The sequence below is a fragment of the Equus caballus genome, chromosome 24 (genome assembly GCF_041296265.1).
Source record: "Equus caballus isolate H_3958 breed thoroughbred chromosome 24, TB-T2T, whole genome shotgun sequence".
Lineage (NCBI taxonomy): Eukaryota > Metazoa > Chordata > Mammalia > Perissodactyla > Equidae > Equus > Equus caballus.
The window spans coordinates 59,447,701-59,473,669 of record NC_091707.1 but is presented as its reverse complement, the minus strand read 5'-3'; the positions used below and the strand labels follow the sequence as shown (position 1 = coordinate 59,473,669).

Sequence of the window (25,969 nt, the reverse complement as noted above, 5' to 3'; positions counted from 1 at the left end):
GGGCCTGGCTGGATGGAGACGCATGTCTCAGGCACTTGGAGGTCAGCTGGCCAGGGAAGGGGGTAGACTGAGGTGACTTAAGAGCAAGGCTGGCACTGTTCTTGGCCCTGACATACTTCATTGAAGGTGGGCGAGTGAGTGTCTGGAAGCCTCAGAGAGGGTGGGCACTGCTGGAATGGGGCAGGCAGCAACAGCATCCCACCTCGCTGTGGGGGAGCCAACTGAGGACCACCTCAGAACCCAAGGAAAACCAGGGGCGCAGCCTCTCGGAGCCCCTGCCCTCCAAAGTGGGGCAAGGCCCAAAGCCAGGGGCTTCCTGGGGCCCAAGCAGGAGAAAAAGTCTGGGGAGGAAGCCCTCCAGGGCCCCAGCCAGCTCAGCAAACCCCAACCTAGGCCGGGGGCGGGAGGGGGTTGCCTGCCTCTAGCAAATCCTTGCAAAGCACCTCTCTGCTGGGGTGGGGTGATGGGAGGCCGTGAAAAGTTTAGGGGTGCCTTAGAAGCATGCTCAGGGTGACCACAGGCTGCTGAGGACCCGGCAAGGGACTCCTGCTGGGGAAAGTGCCCAAGCACACACCCCACCCAAGCGGCAGCTCTCAGGCGCCCCTGGGCTCCAAAAGAGGAATGCGGCCCACACATGAGGTTCCCCATCCCCAGAGGGGAGTCCCCATCCATGGCCTGGTGGAGACTCCACACCCCAATGGTCCCTAAACTCCTGTTCCCTGGACAGCAGCCAGCACTTCCCAAGGCCATGTGCTCCTGCTTGGGGAATGGGGATCCCAACAGGCCCCAGGCTCTCCTGCCGGCCAGGCCCAAAAGGATGCTCCAGCCTGCCAGCGCTTCCCAAGCTCCTCTGCTGGGGCCCAACAGGCCACACGCTTGGCCCCCAACAGGTGGGCAGAGCCCCCGCCTCTCTGAGACCCAGCTCAGCCACTACTATCCGCTGGCCCCAGTTGGGAACAGCCCAAGGGGCCATTTCAGGTTGGGGCGAGCACGGCCAGGGCAGAGACAGTGATGGAAGAACAGGCGGCTCAGGAAAGATGGAGTGGGAAGAGTAGGAGGCAGGGGTCGGGGTGCAGAAAAAACCGGTAGGGGCTCTGGGATAGGAAGAAGGATGGCCCGGCAAGCGGGCCTGCAGTGGGGGAGGGGTGCAGAGGTGGAGGGAGGGGACCAGAAGTGGGCCGATGGGGGGGGCCGTGCGGAGAGGGAGGGGGAAGGGGGATGAGAAGAAAATGGGGGAGGCCGGGACAGGCGGACAGAGGGGACCAGGTGCGGGGATGGCGAGACCGCGGGGCGGCGGTTTGGGGACCAAGGCCTGGCGGGGAGGTGAGATGGCGGGGGGCCGGCAGATGGCGGAGATGGGGGGCCCGGTGGGTACCGGGGGGATGTTGAGGAGGGGCCGGTGGGGATGGCGGGGGCACCAGGCTCGGTGAGGACGGGGATGGCGGGGAGGGTCCGGCGGGGATGGCGGGGGGACGGGGCCGGCGGGGACGGGGATGGCGGGGCCGGGGCCGCGCGGGGCCGGGGCCGCGGCGCAGGCGGCGCATAAAGGCGGCAGCGGGTGGACGGCGGGCGGCCTTACCTCCGACCCTGTACATGTTGGCGGCCATGTCCGGAGGCCGGCGGCGGCGGGGGCCGCGGGCTGGGCCGGGCGGGGCGCGGGGCTCGGCGCGGCGGCCTGGAAAATGGAGGCGCGGGGACAGGGACGGGGACGGGGACGGGGGCGCGGGGCGGGCGGGGGCGCGGGCGGGCGGGCGGGCGGTTTAAAGGGGCCGCGCTGCTGCCGCCGCCGCCGCCGCCGCCGCCGAGGCCGCCGAGGCCGCGCAGGGACCGAGGGCCGCGGCGCGGGCGGGAGAGGAAGAGGAGGAGCGGCCGCGGGGAGGGAGGGAGGGGCCTCGGGCGCCACCGCCCACCGCGCGGGCCGTTACCCGACCCGCCGCCGCGCGCGTCCCGCGCCCTGCGCCCTGCAGCCGGGTCCTCCCCGCGCCCCCATGGTGGTTCTCCCTGGGCGCCACTTCCAGGGTGCGCCGTCCCTGCTCCCCCTAAGCAAGTACTCCCCGAGCCCCTTCCAGGGTAAGTCCTCCCGTCGCTCCTTCCCAGGTGGGTCCTTCCCGCGCTGACCCCCTACTCCTGGGTCCTGCCGGCATCCCCAGCGCCCCTTCCCGCGGTGGTCTTCGCTACACCCTCCACGCCTTTCCGAGTCCATTCCGGGGCCTCCCGTCCCCTCTTTCCTACACGCCCTCGCTCTGGGTGGGTCCTCCAAGTCCTCCACGGCCCTGAGGCTCAGTGGCCCAGCCCTGGCCCCATGACCCTGCCCCACACCTCTCTTCCAGGCCTGGCCTTCTCCACTCACCCCAGGTCTTTGTCCCTGCCCCTCACCGCCCAGGCCCCGTGGCTGTGCTGGGACAGTGCTGGTGCCCCCATACCACCTCCATGTGGGCAAGTTCCTGAGCTGGCACAGCCTCCTTGAACTGTGGCCTGATGAAAAGGCCACAGGAAGGGAGGTGCCTATGCCCAGAGAACACCCTCTGGAAGTCCCACCTAGACTGGGGGCCAGCAGGCCTTACTGACCTGGCCCGACCCAGTGGGGGCAGTGGGGGGTGGGTGCCCTGCCCAAAGGACAGGGAGGCTGAAGGGCCAGCCCCGGGTGGAGTGAGGCACCTGCTTCTCCTTCCTGGCCCTCAGAATTTTTATCTGTGTGTGTGCGTGTGCGTGTGTGTGTGTGTGTTGCTTAAGGTCCAAGGATTGTGGAGAGTCTGATGACCATTTGGAGCCAGCAAGACCAGTGGCCCGGGTGCCCCCAGCTGAGAAGAGCATGAAGTGGAGGGAGTGGCATCCCAGACGGAGAGAAGCAGGTGTCCCAGCCAAAGTGTGGAGCCAAGATCAACACCACTGCTGGGGGCCAAGGGAAAGGAGGTGTCGGGGGCTCCAGGTTGCTGGTCTGAGTAACGCTGTGGGTTACTGCCCTGTTGGCTCAGATCAGGCAGGCCTGTGGCTGCAGGAGGACTGTTTAGTTTGAGGGAAATCCCTGTGGGACATGGAGGGGAGCATTCAGGGCTGAGCACAGGATGCCACAGTGGTGGGGGAGGCCCCCAGGCACAGAGCCTAGAGGGAACCCCACCACCAACAGCTCCATCCAGGGGACCAGGGAGGTGGGCAGGAGCCCAGAGCGTGTGCTCGGGTGAAAGCCAGACGGGGGTCCAAGGAGGGCAGTGGGCCAAACGCTACATACTGCCGAGCAGCCCTGGCCTCCAGAAAGGGAGCTGCCCATTGGTTAGCAGCGGGGCCACCATCTTTCCCAGGAGCTGGCTGGGAAGGGCAGCCAGGGTGAGCTGAGGGGTGTGGAACCACAGTGTGACTGATGGTGGCTGGAAGGGGACAGCAGGGGCAGGAGCTCATACAGGGGAAGGGCTGATGATGTTCAGGCAGTTTCCCCCACAGGGAATGGTCTCCCTCCCTCCCCACAGGCCCCTGTCCTAACGTCGGGGCCGGCATCTCCTCATCAGGACAATGAAGCTGCAGCATAAAATCTGCTTCCACCAATAACTAACAAACTGACCAAAAAGTTAGTGAGAACTACCAAAAAATGCCTAGGCAGCTGTTAAGCATACAGAGAGCCAGAAACTTCATGCTTCATAAAGTGCCTGCTTCTGCCTCTCTCCCAGAAATAGGATGGGCTTCAACCTGAGAACATGGCACCCTGGCGAGGACTCTTGCCCTGCCCCAGCTGAAGAGAGGGGCAGGCTGAAGCATGGAGCTGTTCTCCTTCCTCCAGGGAGGGTGCAGGAGAAATGGCTTCTGGAGAGCGGGCAGTCAAGGCTGACTTTCATGGGAAGTGAGGCCACTGGGGTCCAGTGTCTCGGGGAAGCCATCTGAATTCCAAGTCTCCCCACCAGGGATAAGAATATGCCCCTCACAGAGCAGAGTGACATTTAATAAAATCTCAGGAGACACCGCAGAGCCTAGCTCCTCCAGCTGGTTTCTGAACTGCTTTCCCCCATCTCCAGACTAACCAAAAAAAGGGGGATTGCATACAGTGCCCTGCTCTTAAACCAGCTCAGAGGCAAGTCAACAGACCTCAGATAATTTGCAAAAAAGACTTACAAATTCATCCATTTAGTAGCACAGCAAATAGACATTCAGGAGAGAGTTCCTCAGTGGGAAGAGGAATGACATGTAAGAAGGCATGGCGACCACATGCACTCAACAACACGAAAAACATCGGAGGAGGCGGAGGGAGGCAGCGAGGGGCGGATGAAAACCCAGCAGAGAGGAAAGTACAGCTCAAGAAGCACACGACACCACCCAGGAGCGCTGCAGGTCGTAGGAGCTTCATAACATGAGACCCGTGATCAGAAGCTCAAACACGAGATGGCACAACAGCAGGATGAGAGCAAGACCTAGGAGCTGAGGGGACACCTTTCCCCAGAGTCACACAGCTGCTGGAGCAAGTCGGCCACAGCAGGGGCAGGATGTCCATCACCACGACCGGAAAGGCCGGACACCATCTCGGGGCAGGACCAGCCACGACCACAATCACTAATTCCTTCCACGGTTACTGCCTGAGCGCCACTTCATGCCACACTGTTGAGATGCCGAGGTCGGGGGACAAGTGCTGCCCTTGGGGGGTATGCAGTCTAGCAGGAGGAGGGGAGAGAGAATGAACAAATCATGGATGGTGATGTCACGGGCTTGGAAGACAAAATGCCGAGGCTAAGGGGACTGGGGGGTCAGAGTGAGGGGCACTGTTTGTTTAGAGAGGTTAGGACATCCGCCAAGGAGGGACCCATGCAGTCTCACGGGAGGCCAAGAGGCACAGGGGCCCCTCTTTGGGGCCGCATCCCTGGGCAGGGCCTGATGGGGCCCGTGGGGACTTTGGCTTTCCAACACTGGAGGGCTCTGAGTGGCCTGAGCCGAACTTTGTCCAAAAGCATCCCTCGGCTGTTGTGTGGTGAGGGTGAGAGAAGAGGCAGGCGATGGGAGGGCATGGAAGCTGGCATGAGGCAGAGGGGGAAAGCTCTCAGGGATGCGCCACAGAAAGTCCCTGAGCGACGGGGCCCCACGCGCGGAAGGCTTGAGCCACACTCCAGAAAGCCTGAGTGTGGTCCACACCGAGGCCTATCATACCAGAGTGACTGTACTTGAAGGATTAATGCAACTGGCGTTCAGGAAAAGCACATCACGTACAAGGACAAAAACCAGGTTGGCCCTGATTTCGCCAGCAACACTGAAATAAAGTTCTTTAAAAAGGCAAAAGCTGACCTTCAATGCAGCCAATGAGGAGAGAGTTAAACAAAGACTCTGAGTGGCGAGCTCGCGGCGGGCTTCCCTGCACGGGGGACCACTTGGGAGGTGACAGCTTGTGGAGTAAGCATGAGACACTGCTGGCACAAGGCCACAGGAGTATGTCTCCCACTCGGGCAGGGCGACGGACGTATAGGTGCCAGCTCTTCACCATTCCGAGCCAGAAGCCGAGGCCGCTGCTGAAAAAGCACACGACACCCATCTCTTAATGTTTTTGGAATTTCTAAAAAGTCTTAGGAGAATCTCTTCAACTTGGAGTGAAGAACCATTCATTAAATATCAGCAATCATGTTTTACCTTAAAATTAATGTCTTTAACTTGAAATGAGTAGCTCTCGGTTTACTCTGTATTCCCATGCCTCTCATGTCTGCCCAGACCTTCGCAAACACCTGAATAACCACCAAACACTAACAGCGCTTACCTCAGTGATGAAATTGTGGGGAGATTTTTCAAACTTTATTGTCAGGTTATTTAATACTGAGCAGGTGTTCTTGCAAAGCCAGTGAAGTCATTTTTTTCAGCAGGGACAATGGGGGGCAGTGACTGTCCACTGGCCCTCAGGAGGGCACGACGACACCTCCCAGGCACTCCCCCCAGTCCTGGAACCAGGCCCTGAGAGCTGGGCCACGGGGGGCTCCCCTTTCTGCTTGGGATGTCCAGAGTGGTCTCCACTCCCTGCTCAGAGCTGGCCTGAGTCGAGCGCAGTGGGTGCTGGGGACAAGGGAGACCATGGGGCCGTCCAGGCTCGCCTGGGCACAGGAGACCGCCCTCCCTGCCATGGAGCACCCCAGAGGCCCCCCTGCCCGGGGCTGTCCCCGTAAGCCCTGGGGGGGCATAGTGCTCGTCCTAGAGCTTGAGGAGAGACCCACCCAGTCAGGAAGCAGAAGTGAAGGGACAGCTTGAAGGGACATATGGTGGTTGACTGCAGGGTCCACTGTCAGTGGTGGCCAGGGTGACGATCCTAGCCAGACTGATGCTGCCCAAGGGTCTCCCTCTCTGCCCATCCCCCTGATGCCTGCCCTGTCTGCTGGGTGGACCCGTCTCTCCCAAGGGCTCCCAGTCAGGGCACTGTTGACATTTGGGGCCCCATCATCCTTTGTTGTAGGGGGCTGTCCTGTGCTCTGTGGCATGTTCAGCAACACCCCCAGCCTCCACCCCTCGATGCCAGGAGCCCCTGTGGCCCCTGTGGAAGGCAGGTTGCCCTTCCCCAAAGACGTCCACGCCTTCAGCCCAAACCTGTGATTCTACTAGGTTACAAGGCAAGGTGCGGTTAAGGCTGCTAACCAGCTGACTTTAAAATGGGATTACCTAGGTGGACCCAATGTTGTCACGAGGGTCCTTAAAGGTGGAAGAGGAGGCAGCAAAGAGACAGAAGATGTGAGGATGGGAGCAGGGCCAGAGAAATGCTGTGCTGCTGGCTTTAAAGATGGAGGAAGGGCCATGAGCCAAGGGATGCTGGTAGCTTCTAGAAGCTGGAAAAGGCCAGGAGCAGATTCTTCCCTGGAGCCTCCAGGAGGGAGCATGGACCTGCTCACAACCTGATCTTGGCCTGATGAGACAACTCACAGTGAATGAACTCCTAGATGCTACGTCTGCTGTGACCTGTTAGGACAGCAGCAGGAGGCCAGTACCCAGTGTGACAGCAAAGCTGTCTCCAGGCCCCACCACCTGTCCCTGGGCACCGTACTCTACTGGACACAGGAGTCAGGCTGCCCTGTGGTCGCCATAACCAACGCTGGGCTCCGCCCTAAGGGGGCTGCTTTGGTGGGGCGTGTGGGATGCTGAAGGCCAGCTCCTGGTCGGGGAGACCTTATCCTGGTCTCAGCAGCATCTGACTGCAGCCTCATGAGCCACCCCAAGTGAGACCAGGAGACCTGGCAGGATGAGCCCAGTGCACCCCTGGATCTCCAGTGACAACATGGAATCCTTTAAAGCCGCTCAGCAACAGAGAGCCCCACAGCACTGTCACCTCCATCTGAATTGTTGACACTGTAGCTCCCACTCTGGACTGCCCAGCATGGAGCCTGGCCCTTGACACCCACCCCCCACTTCATCATCAGGGGTCTCTGGTGGGGGGAGAGGGGGTCATGATGTCCCCCAGGGCCCTGCCTAAACCTCACCCTCCTTTCTCCCCCACTTCAGACACCTTCCCCAGTCCCTCCCACCACCCCACCGTTCCTGTGGCCCTCCACCCACGCAAGGGATCCTGAGAAATGCACGGGCTTGCAACAGAATTACACTTGGGGGACTCCAGAAAGAACAGAAGGGGTTGCCCAGCTGTGTGATCTTGGGAGTCTTCCTGGAGGAAGAGAAACCTGCACTGAGTCTTACAGTAAGGCAGGGTGGGAGGCAGGAGTGGAGGATGCCACTCTGGCTCCAGCTCCAAGGCTGGGGGTAGCCTAGCCAGCTTTCTGGGGCATACAGGAGCCCAGGTGCTGCACAGGCCTGGCTCCTGCCCTCAACCAAGGCCTGGGGTTGATCACCCCATCTTGCCCAAAGCTCCCTCCATCCAGCTGCCCCCACATGGAAGCCCAGTCAACCCCTGACAGTAGTCAATCACCAAGTCCAAGGGACAGCACCTGCCCCCCACTGCTGTCCTTCCTCTGCCTTTGAGGGTTGGGGGCCTGCGATCACCTCCCTCCTTCCCCACCTCCCAATTCCAGTGCCCCTCTAGCTTGGTCTCCCCAAAATGCAGCACCTGCCTTGTCACCCCCAGCTCAGAACCCTCCCACCCGCCTGCTCCTCCACCTCGAGCCAAAAGTGAACACCACGCAGCCCAAGGCCAGCTTTTCTCTGTGTTCAGCACCTCCCTGACTCCTGCAGCCCCTTGGCTGCTCCCCATCACAGCATCATCCCTGGGTTATATGAGCCCCTGTGGGCCTCCCCAAGGCAGGGCCCAACGTGTGACCCAGCGCCCCACGCTGGGCGGGCACCAGTACCTGACAGTTTGTAACATCAAGCTGGAACCTTCCTGGAAGCCCCCTGGTCCCACCCAATTCCACTGCCCACCCAGGCAGGTACCCAATTCCCCCCAGAGGCCAGGCTCCCCAGCCCAGACCACTTGCACCCAGGCCTGCAAAGCTGCTGGTCATGAGCCAGGCTCCAAAGGTGGGCCCTATGAGAGCACCACACCCCTCCCAGCCCTCCCACAGCTGCTTGGCCTAGGGATGCTCGTCCATGGCAGATGTGGGCAGACTCTCCTGGCAGCCCAGAGGGCTCTCCTGGAAGGCCCCACTCTGCTCTGTCCCCCAGGCCTCTCCAAATGGCCTCTTGGAGGCTGGGCTGGAGCAAACGACCTCTCCCAGAGGTGGTCTCCAAGGCCTCAGAGATACATGTTCTGAGGTGGGGGCAGTCAGACTGTCCTCCTGGGTTTGTTCTCTCATCCCCGGGCTGGTTATGACCCCCTGGTGGGAGCCCTCCTGGTGAGGACTCAGAAGCCATGAGCCCGGGAGTGGCCGGCCACCTCCCTCTGAACCCCAGAGGAAAGGCGCTGGAAGACAGACATTGGGCTGAGTCGGCTCTTAGGAGGGTGGTGACCTCGAGCCCTGGGCCTCCAAAGTCGCATTCTGCCAGAAAGGCGCGCTCGGGGCCAGGAAGGCGTGGAAGCCGTTGGTGGACTCGGCGGACCTCGGCGGGTGGGGGAGGAGCACGTCCTTGTCCACGTCCTCGGACACCAGCTGGGCCACGATCTGGGTGATGTCCTGCGGGAGACGGCGGGGTCAGGGGGCGGGGCGGGGAAGGGAAGGGGGCGGGGCAGGCCCGGCCCTGGCGAAGCAAGGTCGAGAGGGGCCGGCCCCGCGCCCCCCCACCGCGCCCCGCCGCGCACCTTGCAGCTCTGGGGGCCCCCGGCGGCGCGCGGCCTCTCCCAGCCGCCCAGCAGGGCCAGCCGCCGGCGCTCGTCGATGCTGACGCTCCAGCGGCGGCTCGGGTACCTGCTCTGTCGCAGCTCGCACACCTGCGGGGACAGGGCAGCGGTCTGCGCCAGCTCCTGTGGCCGCCCACCCCTGCACCCGCTGACCCTCTGCACCCTCCAGGCTGGGGAGGCGGGCTTTCTAAAGCGCAGTCTGCGAAGCCTTCCCGGGATCCAGCTCAGGCCCCAAGTGCTGGCGGGAGACCCGGCAGGCGGTGCCTCGCAGCCTCTGGTCCTGTGGCCTCCTGTGGTTTTGCACAGTGGCTCTGCACTCACCCCACTTTACTGTACAAGGGTCAACCCCTGGACGCTCAAGTCCTTACAGCACAGGCCATGGCCCACCCAGCTGGTGCCTGGTGGTGGCCGGGCAGAAGCCGCCCTCCTGAGCTGGCAGAACCCGCACTCCAGAGAGCCCGCGAGAACAGGCCGCCAGACTGCTGTCTGCCTCAAGAAAGGCGGGACCCAAAGCTCCTCCCCAAGCCCCTCTAAAATGACCATAATGAGAGGTGGGGGGAAAGTAACACCCAGGTAAGGACACAAGAACAGGCGGTGAGGCGCCAGTGGAGGAGGGCTGTGAGCACAAGGCAGGAGGCTGGAAAGTGATTTCCACCTGGGAAAAGCCAAAAGCTGGCTGCACCCCCACAAGACACCCCTCCCCCCGAACTTCCCGGGTGGACTATCTGTGAAAGACCCCCAAAGCCCCTGGCAGACTCTGCCCAGCCAGGGTGCCATCCTGCTACCTCCCTGGGGGAAGGCAGGAGGTCACTCTCTAGAGTGCCATGCTGGGGGGGTGCATAGTAAAAATAGAGAATTAAGACAAACTTAAAGTGAAGTCCCCATTCCTCAAAAAATTAAAAATAGAACTGTACTATAGGATCCAACAATCCTGCTTCTGAGTACATATCCAAAGGATCTGAAAGCAGGATATTTCAAAGAGATATTTCTACACCCATGTTCACAGCTGCATTATTCACAATGGCCAAAAGGTGGAAGTAACCCCAGCATCTGCCAACTGATGAATGGATGCCCCCAGTGTGATCCATCCACAAAATGGAATATTATTCAGCCTCAAAAAGGAAGGAAATCTTGACACATACTACAACATGGGTGAACCTTGAGGACATCATGCTCAGTGAAGTAAGCCAGTCACAAAAGGACAAATCCTGTGTGATTCCACTCATGTGAGGTCCCTGCAAGAGTGAGATTCAGAGACAGGAAGCAGAATGGTGGATGCCAGTGGCTGGGGGAGGGGGAGTTAGTGTTTAATGGGAACAGAGTTTCAGATTTGCAAAATAAAAAGAGTTCTAGAGGGGCCGGCCCGGTGGCACAGCGGTTAAGTTCACATGTTCTGCTTCTCAGTGGGCTGGGTTCGCCATTTCGGATCCCGGGTGCAGACATGGTACCGCGTGGCACGCCATGCTGTGGTAGGCATCCCGCATATAAAATAGAGGAAGATGGGCACGGATGTTAGCTCAGGGCTAGCATTCCTCAGCAAAAAAGAGGAGGATTGGCAGCAGTTAGCTCAGGGCTAATCTTCCTCAAAAAAAAAAAAAGAATTCTGGAGATCTGTTTCATGACAATGTGAATATACTTAACTGAACTGTACACTTAAAAATGGTTAGGTTGAGGGGCCGGCCCCATGGCCGAGCGGTTAAGCTTGCACGCTCTGCTTTGGCAGCCCAGGGTTTCACAGGTTCAGATCCTCGGTGTGGACATGGCACCAGCCGTCAGGCCAGGTTGAGGAGGTGTCCCACATGCCACAACTAGAAGGACTCACAACTAAGATATACAACTATGTACCGGAGGGATTTGAGGAGATAAAGCAAAAAAAAAAAAAGATTGGCAACAGTTGTTAGCTCAGGTGCCAATCTTTAAAAAAATGGTTAGGTTGAAAAAAAATTGGACATTTGGACACAGACACATAGAAGGAAGATGAGGTGAGGAGACGAAGGGAGAAGATGTCCACCAGCCAAGGAGAGAGGCCTGGAACAGATTTTCCCATCACAGCCCTCGGAAGGAACCAAACCTGCTGACACTTTGGTTTTGAAGTTCTAGTCTCCAGACTGGGAGAATAAATTTCTGTTGTTTAAGGCAAAAAAAAAAAGTGAAGTCCCAGCCCCTCTTTCCACTCTGCACGAAGGTGGCCTGGCCATTCTGCCCTCCCCAGAGGGGCAGGGAGCACTCCTTTCTGGGGACAATGACCAGGCGCAGAGAAGAGGCCGCACCTCAGCACACAAAGCCCAAGGCCAGCACTGCAGGCCCCACCCTGCAATGCAGAGCCAGAGCAGGCACCACAGGTGTCGACAAAGCCTCTGCTTGAGCACAACCCAGCAGGAGTGAAAGACACGCAGGGGACAGGGAGCTAGTGCGGGAGAGAAAAGCGTGCCACCTCCCCGACTGTCATTGTTCTTCTGCCTGACACGGTGTATCTGTGACACAAGAGGATGATGTGAAGGGGGCCATTCAGAGCACAAAAATGAGCTCTTCAAAACTGAAAATGTGATGTCAGAATTAAAAACCCCATAGAAGGTGTGGTAGGTTGTTCCTAATTCTTCACTCCCTTCCTGTAACTGAAGTCTACGCCTCCCCTTAATAAGTGACGTCACAGTGTTGGCCACTGGAGCATATTTTCCTGCCCCATTGATGTTGGGCAAGTCCACAGAATGTTAACAGAGCATGTGCTTTAAACATGCCTGTGTGGTATGAGTCGGCCTCTTGCGTTTCTGCCATCTACCATGAGCACAGCATTCCCTGGGAAGACCTCAGAGAAGACACACAAACCCCACCGACCTCAGACCCATGGGCAGGAAAACAAAAGCCTGTTGCCGTGTATCATGGAAACTTTGGAGCTGCTCGTTACAGAGCACCATCACAGCAAACGCTGACTGATGGAGAAGACTGGGAAGGACTCACAGGGTCACATTATGCGCCTGCAAAGCAATACAATTAGAAATTAATAATGGGAGGATGACAAGACACTCCTATTGGCGTGGATAGTCCAGAACACTAATCAGCTCCCGAGTGAAAAGGAAAATCAAGACTGAGCGCCAGTTCATTCAGAAACGAGCAGCCAGGGGCCGGCCCCGAGGCTGAGTGATTTAAGTTCACGCGCTCCACTTCGGTGGCCCAGGGTTTCGCCGGTTTGGATCCTGGGTGCGGACACGGCACTGCTCGTCAGGCCACGTTGAGGCGGCATCCCACATACCACAGCTGGAAGGACCCACAACTAAAACATGTGCAAGTATGTACTGGGGGGATTTGGGAGAGAAAAAGCAGGGAAGAAAAAAAAATAGATTGGCAAGAGTTGTTATCTCAGGTGTCAATCTTTAGGAAGAAAAAAAGAGAAATGAGCAGCCAGAGCGGAACTGTGCCACGAGGTGCACGGTGGCCAAAGCTGGCCTCTGAAGACGGTCGCCAGCTCTCAAGCATCATGAGAAAAAAGCCCAGGACAGTGACGAAGCAAATAATTCAAGAAGCTAAGGAAAGAAGAAAGTCACTGAAAGTTTAACGAATAAATTAAAATAAAAAATGGTGGACAGTTATCACAAACTGGTTCTTTAAAAAACCAATAAAACAGAATTACAGGTGCCCTTTTCCTCGTGTCCTCAGCAACTCCACATATATCCATCTTCATCATTTTTGTAAATCATTTCATGTCTAGCATCCACTCAGTTTCTTCTTTTAGGAACTGTGAGTCCATAGACTTTATACGCATTTCTACTCAGTTTTAAAAATGTTTTCTCATTGCTTCTGAGCATCTCTTCACAGATTCTGGTCAGTAAACACTGGAATGTCAGAAACATTACCAATGTTTCCTTCTAGACCATCTTATAACATTTTTGTGTCTTGGATTGTACCAAACTTGAGAAACTGCAGACAGGCTTGTCAGAATTTTCCTTTATGGCCGATGTGTTTGGCCTAAGACAGGCATTTCCCACTCTGAGATTCTAAATACCGCTCTTCTCCCTCCTCCCAGTGCTTCTGTGGTTTGGTTTTGACGTTTGGGGTGTGTCTGTTTGCTGAGGGGGGCAGGGATCAACTTTACGGTCCTCTAAATGGAGAGCCAATCACGCCAAGACCATTCGTGGGAAAGTCTGTTTCCCACTGCTCTGCCACACCACACAAAGCATACGTTAAATGCCGGACTTAAACAAGGGTCCATTTCTGGACTATTTGTGCTGGATTGTGGGTCTACTTGCCAACTTCTGTCCCAATACCACACAATTTAATTGCTGGAGCTTAGAGCAGGCAAGCAAGGCTTTGCTCTTATTTTTCAAAATTCTTGCACAGGGGCCGGCCCGGTGGTGCAGCGGTTAAGTGCGCACGTTCTGCTTCAGCGGCCCAGGGTTCGCCTGTTCGGATCTTAGGTGCGGACATGGCAACACTTGGCAAGCCATGCTGTGGCAGGCGTCCCACATAGAAAGTAGAGGAAGATGGGCACGGATGTTAGCTCAGGGCCAGTCTTCCTCAGCGAAAAGAGGAGGACTGGCAGCAGATGTTAGCTCAGGGCTAATCTTCCTCAAAAAAAAAAATTCTTGCACAGTTTCTTTTCCAAAAAGATTCCAGTAAGTTTTTAAAAAACATCTGTACTTCTTCAAATTATATTTTTACTACGCAGTAACATATTGTTTACTTTTGCACGTTTCTGAACTCTGAATAAAGGGAGCCACACTGCACAGATAATTCTGTCACTTGCTCCTTTCACTTGTGAGCATGTGTGCCGGACCACCCTTGCTGCCGCGGGAGGGGCACCCCCTCGCTCTAACTCCAGAGTTTGGCAGCGAAGTGTGATGTGGACTGATGCGAGGCTGTTCCTGGTCTGTCTTCATCCCACTTGGTTGGAATATTCCCATGTTTCACTCCCTACACACTCACATGCATATGGAGGGACTGGACTATTTTCAATCCACTCTGAAGACATCGGCTGTTTAACTGCGGCATGTGGTCCATGCCATCACTGAATTAACCGACACTGGTAACTGCACCTGCTGCTGTGTCTTGTGTGTGGTTTGTCCCGCCTGTTCTATGGGCCTTTGGCCTCTCTTCTTTCTTCTGGATCGTCAGTCAAGAACTGTTTCTATTCCATTTTCCCCTCCACTTGTTTGGAAGTGGTTCTCTTTCTATTCTTTTAGTGTAATCACAGCGTGCGTGCAAACTCCTCACCGTCTAAAGTTGACATGCATCTCCACCATCTTCTCTATCAACACAAGGCATTTAGAACACTTAGCTCCACTCACGGACACCCCTCCTGACACCTGAGCTGTCGTGGGTGCACGTTCGTCCACCCTGGGCCTTGTCTGTGTGAGCGGTGTCCGACAACTGTGGTGCCCATCCGCGTGAGGTTCAGTTTGACCACTTCCTTCTTTGTGCTCCTCATTCCTCATCCATTTCAGACCTTCTATCTGAAGTCACCTTCCTGCTGTATAGATGTCTGCTCTTGAAATTGCGGTGATGGTCTGCTGGTAGCAAATTCTGGTTTTCATTTATTTAATTTATTTATCTATCTATCTATCTTGCCCTCTTTTTAAAAGATACTTTGCTGGGCATAAAACCCCTGATTGACAGTTATCTTCTTTCAGCACATACTCCTGTCATTCTAGTGCACCAAGATGTTGCTAACGTCAGTCTCACAGTCACTCCATTAAATGTTCTCCATCTTTCCTCTTCGATTGCCTTTGAGACGGTCTCTGTCCATGGCATCCTGCAGTCTCACTATGATGGTTCTAGGTACCGATTCCTTGTGTTTCTCCAGCTTGGGATCTGTTGGGCCTGTGACTAGAGTCTAACTGACTGCCTGGGTTAGCCAGCCTCCACGAGGCACCCAGTGATTCTCGCCTCCCACATGCCCTCGTATTCATGCCCTGTGTCTTCCCTCCCACAGTAACCAGGGATGACCCATGTAACAAACAGGATGTTGTAGAAGTGACGGAGTGTGACTTCCAAAGCTAAGTCATGAAACACTGCAGCTTCCTCCTTGCTGTCTCGTGAACCGCTGCGCTGGGGAAAGCCAGCCTCCATGACGTGAGGACACTCAAGCCCGGAGAGAGGTCCACACGGTGAGGAGCAGAGACCTCCTGCCCACGGCTGGCACTGGCTTGCCAGCCCTGTGAGTGAGCCACTGTGGAAATGGCTTCTCCAGCTTTATTCAAACTTTCAGATGACTGCAGCTCTGACACCTTGACTACAACCTCATGAGAAACCCTGAGCCAAAGCCACCCAGCTGTGCAGCTCCCAGATTCCTGATCTACAGAAACTGGGACAAAATACTGATTATCGTTTTAAGCAGCTAAGTTCTGGGGGAAATTTGTTATGCAACAAAAGATAACTAATATACTGCCCGAAACACTATGTACCTTTAGAATAAAATTTTCAAGATTCATGAAAACTTTATTTCAAAAATTGAGATTGCACTGAATTAGTTTTTTGGGGGTATGTGGCAGGTTTAAAACACTGTCTTCCCATCGAATACTATGGCTCGGCTCTCCTTTAGGTGTTCTCTCCATGATTCAGTGACATTTACGGTCTTCTTCACATAGGGATGGAAGAACAACAGATTTATTTCTAGGGACTTCATAGTTTCTGTTGTGAAAGTGAATGGATCCCTTTTTCCATTACATTTTCTGGTTGGTTATTTTTAGTGTGTTGAAAACTATCAAGTTGTGAATGGTGATCGTATATCCCCCCTTCCTCTTTTATTAGCGGTCCTTCTTTTTAACTGGCTTGTGTGGATTTTCTACTGGACAGTATTTTAGCGGCACATGGTGACCATTTTACCTCTCCTTCTCAGGTATTTATGGCTCCTTCCCTTTCCTGGCTTCGGCACAGGCTCCAGTCCCCTGCGTGCTGTTGCACTGTCATGGTGACGTCTGCGTCCCCCCCGGCTGCCAGAATATGTGAGAAACACTGCTGGTGACGTCCACTGTGAGCTCTCGACAGGTCCCCTTTATCGAGTTACAGAAATGTCCATCTCTTCCTACCTTGTTAATAATCAACAGGTTTTCATATTTGTTTTATTTTTAAGAAAAGATACCAGAATTGTTCACATTATTTTTCAACATCTATTGAGACAATCGTGTGGTTTTCATCCTTTGTTAACGTACAGAATTTTATTAATAGACTTCCAAATTCCCTCATCCTGGAGATGCAGTTTTCTTGTAATTAGACACAACTTCATTTATTTGATGTAAATTCGGTGAGCACCTACGGTGTGCCATGCAGCAGCCTGGGCACTGAGGACAGAGCTGTGAAGAACTGAGGCGGAAGTGTGTGGGGTACAGCATCACTCTCGTGAGGGTCAGTCTTTTAGATGCTGGCTGATTTGACTGACTTACTGCGACCGTGCCACAGTGAGGCTGGATGGCATTTTCTTCTTTTTCCATCTCCTCCTCTTACCCTGCACTGGTGTTTCCCTACGTACGACACGCGGCTCTGGGCAGCTTAAACCTCATCCCTGGGGATGACTCATTTCTTAATTGCTTGGGACTGCCCACCCATAAATTCCTCATTTAGGGAAGATCTCGGGCCAATTTAGAATTTCCTTTGTCACGACTGGTCTCTTTAGGATTTTTAAGAATCGACTTTAGTAACACAAACTCAGTCACCTCAGGGGCTTTGCTTTATTCCCAGCATAGTGAGACCAGTGGTGAAACACCCTCACTGCCCTGGGCACGGTGCCCAGAGGGCTCCCCCCATGGGAACATGGGTCTCTGCTCAGCTGTCTGATAATTTACTCCCGCTGGCGTTCACTCCTTTTCAGCTGCACGTTGGTCTTTCTGGACGGTTCCTCAAGGTTTCCCATCTTTTCTCCTACTTCCCATTTCTTTGTCTTTCTCTTCCATTTTCCAGGCAGCTTCCTCAATTTTATATTCCAATTCTTCTACCAAACATTTCAATTCTGTTCTGTTCTGTTTATTAAGAGCTCTTTTCTCTTTTTTTTTTTGGGGTGAGGAAGATTGGCCCTGAGCTAACATCTGTTGCCAATCATCCTCTTTTTTTCTCCCCAAAGCCCCAGTACATCGTTGTATATACTAGTTGTAAGTCACTCTAGTTTTTCTGTGTGGGATGCCGCCAGAGCATGGCTCGATGAGCCCTGCGTAGGTCTGCGTGCAGGATCTGAACTGGTGAACCCCAGCCACTGAAGTGGAGCTCACAAAATTAACCACTCGGCCATGGGGCTGGCTCCTTTTATTTTCTGAATGTTCCTTTTTACAAAATAGAATTCGTTCCATGTTGTGTGCAGGGGATGTTTCCTTCCTTCCCGAGGATTTCTTTCTGAGATTCTGGAAGCATCCACTCCCTGTGCTCCCATTTCCTCCATCCCAGGGCCCTCGCTCCATGTCCACATTCACGGAGAGGTGCCATGCTGCTGGGAGCTCTGTGGAGCGGGTGAGCCCTGCTGACATGGTCTCATGGGAGAGGCCACCTGCTTCCCACTCTCCCACTCTGTTGCCCCCATCTCTCTGGGACTCCGTGCGGGGACGTCTGCTTCTCAAACACCTTTCTGGCCATGTTTCAGAGTTCTAGGAGGGACAAGGGGTGTGTGACTCATTGATGCCCTAAAACCCAACAAAAAGAAGAGGCGGTTTTCTCTTGTTCAACAGCAGGGCTCTGGCAAGTCAAGCTCGTTAACAACTGTGCTCTTCAAATCGATCACGTCTTTTCTTCTTGACTCACTGGCACTCGATCACCTTCTTCCGACAAGGGTGTTAAAGACACTGCGGTCGCGAGTTTGGTTGCTGCTCACGGGACTGCCATGAACTTACGCCCGAGGCATTTCCAGAATCCATAGTTAGGTCTGTCAGGTGCCCCCAGGCCTCCAGAGGCTGCACCCAGGCCACTGGCCTTGGAGGTGTTTGGGGTATGCCCGGGTCACTGCAGGCAAGAACAGGGCTGTGCCACCCACCCGGGGAGAGCCCCTGCAGCAGACGACGGGCCCCTGGCCCCCACCCTGCACCCCGGGGCCTGCCCGCCCCCGCCCCCCAGCCTGGCCTTAGGCACGCGTTTGGTTACAATTGAGAACAATAACTACATGGGAAAAACACAAAGAAAATATATTTAAAAACTCAGGAATCCACTACCCAATGGACAATACCATATTTGCTTCAGGTTTTTTCCCCAAGAAATAAAAGACGGTTGATAAGTTCTCATTGTCCCTGTTCCTGCCTCTGCCCGTGCTGAGCACAGATACGATGGGTTCCAGTTCACGCTTTCCAGCCCCTGCCACCTTTGGACGTGGTCCTAGACAGTACAAGGCACTGTGCTGGTCTTAAAATGTAGATAAATGGGACAACAGAGTGTAGAATGTTCTTCCATGTGCTTTTCACTCAACCTGCTTTTCAGACATCGCCATGTGGACTCCTAGGAGCCAATTCACTTATTGTCACTGCTGTACGGCCTTCACCTGAACGAACATTCCCCAAGTATTTAACACCCCCAACTGACAGGACAACAGGGCCGTCCTCGGTGTTCACGTGTGCGCTCCTCCTGGACAGTGGGCCTTTCAGCTCCTCCCCGCACCGCCTCGCGGCCACGTCACACTCCCACCAGCAGGAGGCACTGGCTCTGCTTCCCACACCTTTGCCAACGCTTGTATCTTCTGGCCTTTCACATTTTGTCAGACAATTAATTTATTTTCCCGACATCAAATACCTTTTACTTTCTTTCTTGCCAGCTGGGGTTCCCTCTGTGAAAGGCTGTACATTCTGGAGACGGTCTCCCTCTTCCCGATGTGTGTGCTCTATGTCCCCACGCAGATCTCCATCACTCCGGGCCTGGCTCCAGGTGCCTGTGTCGGGTGCTGGGTGTCAGGGGCAGGAAGGGGTCTGGCGTCTCCTGCGGGAAGATGGCTCATCTTCTTCTCCATTTTCAGGACAACCTGCTGGTCCCAGTTGCCCCGGGGTGTCCAGTGCAGACTGGCCCGAGCCCCGCAGGGTCAGCTGCTAGGGCACCAGGGCCCAGCGTGGGCGCACTCAGTCTCTCTCCTGTCCTTCCAGAACTTCTATTAGGCACACGTTGCTCTCAAGTTCCCCTGCCTGCCTCGTGCTTTGCTTTCACAATCGCCCGCTATTTCTCTCGGTGCTGTGTCCTGTGTTAACGCCTCAGGACCAGACCCCTCTCACCAGCCCTTCCTGCCAGGCCAGACCTCACTCACCACTGAAAGACCCACTTCTGGGACTTGGAGGAGTCATCTTGCTTCACCCCGTCTTCACAAGCAGCTGTATGCCATCAAATGACAACTTGTTCCTTCTTTTTTTCTTCCCTTTTTATTTTTTTATCATGGTAAAATACATGACATAAAATTTACCATTTTAGTCATTTTTAAGTGTGCAGTTCAGTGGCATTAAGCACATTCGCCTTGTTGTACAACCACCACTGTCCGTCTCCTGAACTCTTTTGTCTTCTCAATCTGAAACTCTGTCCCCATTAAACACCAACTCCCCACCCCCTCCCCCAGCCCCTGGCACCCACCATTCTGCTCTCTGTCTCTATGAAGCTGACTCCTCTAGGTCCTTCATATGAGTGAATCATACAGTTTTGTCCTTTTGTGTCTGGCTTATTTCACTTGGCGTAATGTGCTCAAGGATCATGCACGTTGTAACATACGTCAGAATGTTTTTAGGCTGAATAATATTCCATCAGATGTAGATACCACATTCATCCGTTGATGGACACTTGGCTTGCTTCCATCTTTTGGCTATTACAAATAATACTGCCGTAAACATGGATGTACAAATGTCTGTTTGTGTCCCTACTTTCAATTCTTCCAGATGTATACCCAGAAGTGGAAGCTGGATCACATGGTAATTCTATGATTAATTTTTTGAGGAACAACCATACTGTTCCCCATAGCAACTATACTGTTTTACATTCCCACCAGCAGTGCACAAGGGTTCCCATTTCTCCACATCCTTGCCAACATTTGTTCTTTTTTTCTTTTCTTTTTTGAGGAAGATTAGTTCTGAGCTATCATCTGCCACCAATCCTCCTCTCTTTGCTGAGGAAGATTGGCCCTAAGCCAACCAACATCTGTGCCCATCTTCCTCTACTTTATATGTGGGACACCTGCCACAGCATGGCTTGATGAGCAGTGTGTAAGTCTGCACCCAGGATCCGGGCCCATGAACCCTGGGCCACCGAAGCAGAACACATGAACTTAACCGCCAGGCCACCAGGCTGGCTCAGTTGTTTTTTCAGGAAGATTGGCCCTGAGTTAACACCTGTAGCCAATCCTCCTCTTTTTGCTGAGGAAGACTGGCTCTGAGCTAACATCCATGCCCATCTTCCTCTACTTTATATTCAGGACGCCTACCACAGCATGGCTTGTCAAGCGGTGGCATGTCTGCACCCGGGATCCAAACGGGTGAACCCCAGGCTGCCAAACTAGAATGTGTAACCCTAACCACTGCGCCACTGGGCTGGCCCCTCTTTTTTTATTATTATTACAGCCATCCCAATGGGCATGACGTAGTACCTCACTTTGTTCTTGATTTGCATTTCACTATAACTAATGATGTTGAGCATCTTTTCATAGATGTGCTGACCATCTGTATATCTTCTCTGGAAAAATGTCTCTTCAAGCCTTTTGCCTTTTTTTTTTTGAGGAAGATTAGCCCTGAGCTAGCATCTGGGGCCAATCCTCCTCTTTTTGCTGAGGAAGGCTAGCCCTGAGCTAACATCCGTGCCCAGCCTCCTCCACCTTATGTGTGGGACGCCTACCACAGCATGGCTTGACAAGCGATGCCATTTCCGCACCCGGGATCAGAAGCGGCAAACCCTGGGTTGCCGAAGCGGAGCGTGCACACTTAACCACTGTGCCACCGGGCTGGCCCCGCCCATTTTTTAATTGGGTTTTGTTGTTGTTGAGTTTTAGGAGTTCTCTATATGCTCTGGATATTCACCCTTATCAGATCTGTAATTTGCAAACATTTCCTCCCGTTTCGTTGGTTGCCTTTCACTCTGGTGATTGTGCCCTTTGCTGCACAGTTTTTAAGGTTGATGTCATACGTTTGTCTACTTTTGCTTTTGTTGCCTACGCCATTGGCATCATATCCAAAAATCACTGCTGTGTTCAACGTCACAAAGCTCTTCCCCCATGTTTTCTTCTAGGAGTTCTGTAGTTTTGGCTCACAGCTTATGTCTTTGATTCATTTTAATTTTTGTATGTGGTGTTAGGTAAGAGTTCAACTTTACGCTTTCACACGTGGACGGGTCCCCAGTGTCCTCAGTCCCACCTGTCAACAGGACTGGCCTTTCCCGTGAAGATCTCACGCCCACATCAGTTACCTCAACTTGGCTTGGCGTGTCTATTTTGCCTCCATAGAAGTTTCTGTTTGTTTTTCACATGTGGTAAATGCATCCACCTTTTCTCTTATGGCTGCTAGACTTGAGGCTTGGATTATAAAGGTCTCCCCTAGTCCGTGGTCGTAAGGGAATCTGCCCAGGATTCCTTCTAGTCCTTTCGTGGTTCTACTTTTCTACGTTGAAACCTTGGATGCATTTGGAGTTTCTCCCGGTATTCGATGAGAGGCATGGGTGCAGTGTTCTTTCTTCTGGATAGCTACTCAGTTGCCCAGCATAATTTATTGAAAGGCCACCCTCCCTCTACTTATATGAGATGCCACCTTCATCCTACACCAAGTGTCTGCAGACATTTGGGTCGATTTCCAGATTTTCTGTTTTGTTCTGCTGTTCATGCATCACTCACCAGGACCCTATTGCTTTGATAATTAAAACTTTGTGAAAGGAATTCATATCTGTTAGGCTGAACTTATTCTTGCTTATTTTTCCATTTGACCAGTTTGCTGTACTGGAAAAGAGAAGATGAACTTTTGGCGTTTTCATCACTGACGACACTGACTGTGAGCTGCCTGGGGAGAACCCTCTGTGCCAGCACGTCTTCCTCTCCAAGAACACAGTGTCTCTTCCGTTGTTAAATCTCTCGGTGATGCTTTGGGGGGTTTTAAAGTTCCTCTCAAGCCGGTTTACGTATTTCTTGTTGTCAGATGTGCCTTTTCACAAGCTTATTTTCTAGAGTCTGATGTTGATGTCTACAGGCTACTGACTTTCGTGTGATGGTGTGAACGCCCTTCCCGAACCCTCGGCTATGGGTGGACTGCACTGACCATCCCCTGCACTGACCAGGCACAGCCACGCGGCTCCCTGGTGCCAGCAGCACCTCCCCCCCAGTGCTCACAGTCCGCGTCCCTCTCGTTGGGCTGCATGGGCCAATCCTCCTGAGACAGCGCAGGGCCCGCGGGGATGCTGACGCTCCAGCTCTGCTTGCCCCAACACTGCTGTGATTCGGCCAGTTCTTTTCTTTCTGGGAGTTTTGTTCTCCTTCACGACAGAGGTTTTATTCCAACGTCTGCTGCCCTCCCCTGTCATTCTATACTGAAAGGGAGAACTAGAGTAGGTCAGTGACGTGGGCAGACCGGGGCTGGCACTGGGACACCACCCTGCCTCTGCCACCTCCCACCACGCAGCCAAGAGCTGATCCCCCCACTCCGTCCAACCCGTGGCCATCCCCTGGAATGTGGTCGCCACCTCCTCTTGGCCAGTCCTCCCGCCTCATCTCTGTCCTGTGGACCCCTGCCTTCTTCAGGATGTGGTCATTTTGGCAGGACTGTTAGGAAGCAGAGGTGCACACGCTTGCCCAACCTTCTGTGCAAGGCTGGATGTCTGCAGACCCTCCGTCGGGAGAAGTCTCCTTGAACCTTGGCCTCAGCCAGAGGTCGTTGCGCTTCTGTGAATCTGTGCCCTCACCGTGCGGGGCACTGGGGGCCCAAAGTGAACAATGCAGACAAGGGAGGCTCTTGGGGGCTTCGGCTAGGAAGGGACAGAGACGAAGGGAATGGTGGGGCTGACACAACAGATACTCTCCCTGGAAGACGATGCCTGACAAGGAGCCAGAAGCAGGAAAATCTGGATGAAGGGCATTCCAGACCAAGGCCATGCCAGGGGGGAGAAAGGAGGAACACTGCACAGGACATTTGGAGAGAGGGTAGCCCAGTGCACCCCTCAAGGTCACAGCAGGATGACACGGGAGGGCTCCCAGGTTGTGGGGGACCTGGCAGGAATCCCTGCCCCCAAACCAGAAGCCTGAGAGTCTGCCTGCCGAGATGGGTCTGCACCTCCTTCCCAGCCTCCACCCAAACCCGCGTCCCCTGTGCCACCTCCCCCAGTGTCCTTCTTTCCTGCTCTCCTGCCTCGTCCCTCACCCTCTAATGAACCACAGCCGCCAGCCCACCTCTCGGAACTGCAAACATGGCAGGCGGCCCCTGGCTGAGCTGGCAGGCTCCTCCATCCCTGCAGAAAAATGTGGGTCTGCTTTTGCTGCTCTCACGTCCCTACCACCTGTCCTGGACATGAGCCCCGGGTCCCATCCCTCCTCCTGAGGAGCCTTCACCCCTGACAAGTGACAGACTTGTGCATTTATGCCCTGGACTGTTGACATGTCCTGACACGTCAGCCTCACAGAAGCCGAAGGGTCTGCTGGTTGGTCTCCCCCAGCACCCTGACGGGCATTCCAGCCATGGGCTGTGGCTGGGAGAGCACGTGGTGGCCGCCACAGGCAGCTTGGGGAGCCCGCCTTTTTTTCCCATCACCTTTATACATAAACCTTTGACCACAGCAAACACACATGCAGATACATCTAAGCGCAAGGCTTGATGCACTCCCACACGTGAACTGGCCACATGGCCAGCACTGTGTGTGGCTAGCTTGTCACAGCCTTGATCCACTCAGCCTGGCTTTGACCCTCCCACAGGGAACCCTATAGAACTCCCAAGGGCCTGGCCTCCTTTGCTCCTGAGCGTCCCCTGGGCTGGAGCCACTCTGCCCCGTCCACTCTCGCGGCTACCTGGAAACTGAGCAGCTGTTCCCCCATCAGTTGGAGCGGGAACAGAGAGGTGTCTCCAGTTTGGGGTTGTCACAGGCAGAGCCTCTAAGAACATTTTAGTTACTTCTGGTGACAAGTTCTGTGACTGCCTGCCTACCTGTCAGTAGGACGCTGTCCCTGCTGTGGGGCAGAGCTCCCCCAACTGGGCTCCCTCCACTTGGTGCCGCCCTCTGGGCCCGTGTGCAATGGGAGCTGGTGAGGACTGAGGTGGCCCCTCCGAGGCGCCCAGCCGAGGCAGACGGCCAGTCATGGGACGCAGGAGGGAAGAGAACTGACACCTGTGTGCCCCCACCCAGCACCTGCTTCCCATCAGGCGCCCTACAGCCTCCCTGAGGCCAAAGGGCCCTCTCTGCGCCCACCCCGCCAGCCCCCTCCACAGCCAGATCCTGGGACTCCTGACAGTCTCTCAGCTTACCCAGTCCTGGGTCTGCAGCCCCTGCTGACCGCTGCTCCGGGCGCTGGGCTGGCCCCAGGCCGCCGCCGGGCTGGGCAGGGGAGAGGGCTGCCTGCAACCTGGGGACAGCTGCGGCTCCGGCCTCTTCCCCAGGGCAGCCTCAAGCAAATGCTTCCTGCTGTCCATCTCACTGTGGGGCTTCTCTGCGCCTGGGGGCTCCGGGACTGCCTGAGGCCGCCTGCACGCCTCGGAGAGATGGAGATGATCAGGCTCTGCTGCCTCACCTTCTAGCCACTGGCCACACAGTGCTGGGTGGGCCTCAGGCCACTCACCCAACGGTCGACCCCGCTGAGCCAACTGGGTCCCCAGCTCCTGCTGCCATTTTCCTCACGTGGTCAACCCAGGCTGGAGCAGCTGCAGCCCACGCTGCCCGGGCCTGTGCAGGCTCCCAGGGCCGCCCTCGCCGGGCTGGGCCTGCGCCCTCAGCTGCGAGCCGCGGGCACAGGCGGAGGAGGAGGGCCCGCTCTCCTGCCCGCCGCCCTCCTCCCACCCGGACCTCACCTTCTGCCGCCGGACCCCGCCCCGGGCCGTGGTGGACCGGCTCGCTCCACTCACTCCACAAGAGGACACAGGGCGGAGGGTCGAGGGCAGGGGACCGCTGGGGATGTGGGGGTCAGTGGGGGAGCGGTGGGTATACTATGGGTGCGGTGGGGGAAAGGGCGGGGCACACTGCAGTACTGTGGGGGAGGAGCGGGGTACAATGGAGTACTGTGGGGGAGGGGCGGGTACAGTGGGGTACTGTGGGGGAGGGGCGGGGTACACTGGGGTACTGTGGGGGAGGGAGGAGTACACTGGGGTACTGTGAGTGAGGGAAGGGGTATACAGGGCTACTTTGCGGGAGAGGCGGGGCACACGGGTACTGTGGGAGAGGAACGGGGTACAGGGGTACTGTGGGGGAAGGGCGGGGTACACTGGGGTAGTGCGGGGGAGGGAAGGGGTACACTGGGGTACTGTGGGTGAGGGACAGGGTACACTGGGGTACTGTGGGGGTGGGGTGGGGTACACTGGGGTAGTGCGGGGGAGGGAAGGGGTACACTGGGGTACTGTGGGGGTGGGGTGGGGACCCTGGGCTACTCTGGGGGAGGGTCGGGATATACTGGGGTACTGTGGGGTAGGTGCGGGGTACACTGGGGTCCGGAGGCCGGACAGGGGCCAGCCTCTGCCGTGGAAAGACCAGAGTCAGGGTGGCGCCCACACCGGTTCTGGAAGGCCCGAGGGGGCGGAGCCGAGCCCTGGGAACTTCCGCTCCAGCACGCCCCGCCTCGCCGCTTCCGCTTCCGGCCGCCCCGCGCCTGCGCTTTGGCTTCCGGCCGGCAGAGAGCACCCGAGGAGTCTGCCGGCCTGGCCGTGCGGGCCCCACTCAAGGCCTCGCCCCGCCGGGCCACGCCCCACAACCTACCTCCGGCGG

The 25,969-nt window shown here is 55.6% G+C and overlaps 2 protein-coding genes and 1 long non-coding RNA gene across 11 annotated transcripts in view; 1 reads left to right on the top strand and 2 right to left on the bottom strand.

Annotated features, from left to right (window-relative positions):
- Nucleotides 1-2,545, bottom strand: part of MTA1 (metastasis associated 1) — a 45,979-nt gene extending 43,434 nt beyond the window's left edge. For 2 of the 7 annotated variants that reach the window (XR_011431842.1, XM_023628556.2), the window contains exon 1: nucleotides 1,580-1,838. Coding sequence is in view for 3 of the 7 variants with exons in the window: in XM_023628556.2 (XP_023484324.1) it covers nucleotides 1,580-1,607 (28 nt within the window). In the remaining 4 variants the exon portion in view is untranslated. Of the gene's footprint in view, nucleotides 1-1,579; nucleotides 1,916-2,350 lie in introns of those variants that run through there. The other 5 variants (XR_002803735.2, XM_070249208.1, XM_070249207.1 and 2 more) reach the window with 5 other exon arrangements.
- Nucleotides 1,887-5,625, top strand: LOC106781299 (uncharacterized). 2 transcript variants are annotated; one of them, XR_011431844.1, is made up of 3 exons: nucleotides 1,887-2,070; nucleotides 2,734-2,866; nucleotides 3,465-5,625. It is a non-coding gene; the product is annotated as an uncharacterized lncRNA (long non-coding RNA). The 2 variants fall into 2 exon arrangements; XR_011431843.1 differs by having other exon boundaries at nucleotides 2,734-2,929; nucleotides 3,663-5,625.
- A 110-nt stretch (nucleotides 5,626-5,735) lies between these two features.
- On the bottom strand, nucleotides 5,736-25,782 carry TEX22 (testis expressed 22). Of its 2 annotated transcripts, none has more exons than XM_023628591.2 (4): nucleotides 25,063-25,782; nucleotides 24,523-24,739; nucleotides 9,128-9,256; nucleotides 5,736-9,002 (listed from the first exon to the last, which is right to left on the bottom strand). In XM_023628591.2, the coding sequence occupies exons 2-4, from the start codon at nucleotides 24,685-24,687 to the stop codon at nucleotides 8,823-8,825; spliced, it is 474 nt and encodes a 157-aa protein (XP_023484359.1). In that variant the 5' UTR covers nucleotides 24,688-24,739; nucleotides 25,063-25,782; the 3' UTR covers nucleotides 5,736-8,822. The 2 variants fall into 2 exon arrangements, with proteins under 2 accessions (XP_023484359.1, XP_023484358.1); XM_023628590.2 differs by having other exon boundaries at nucleotides 24,834-25,234.
- Nucleotides 25,783-25,969: the final 187 nt, after the last annotated feature.

Excerpts from the sequence above, each read along its gene's own strand:
- TEX22 (XM_023628590.2), bottom strand. The coding sequence starts at position 24,883 with ATGGCAGCAGGAGCTGGGGACCCAGTTGGCTCAGCGGGGTCGACCGTT. Across the intron at positions 9,257-24,522 it reads GGCTGCAGACCCAGGACTGG|GTGTGCGAGCTGCGACAGAG; the intron begins GTAAGCTGAGAG and ends CTGTCCCCGCAG. Across the intron at positions 9,003-9,127 it reads GGGGCCCCCAGAGCTGCAAG|GACATCACCCAGATCGTGGC; the intron begins GTGCGCGGCGGG and ends CGTCTCCCGCAG.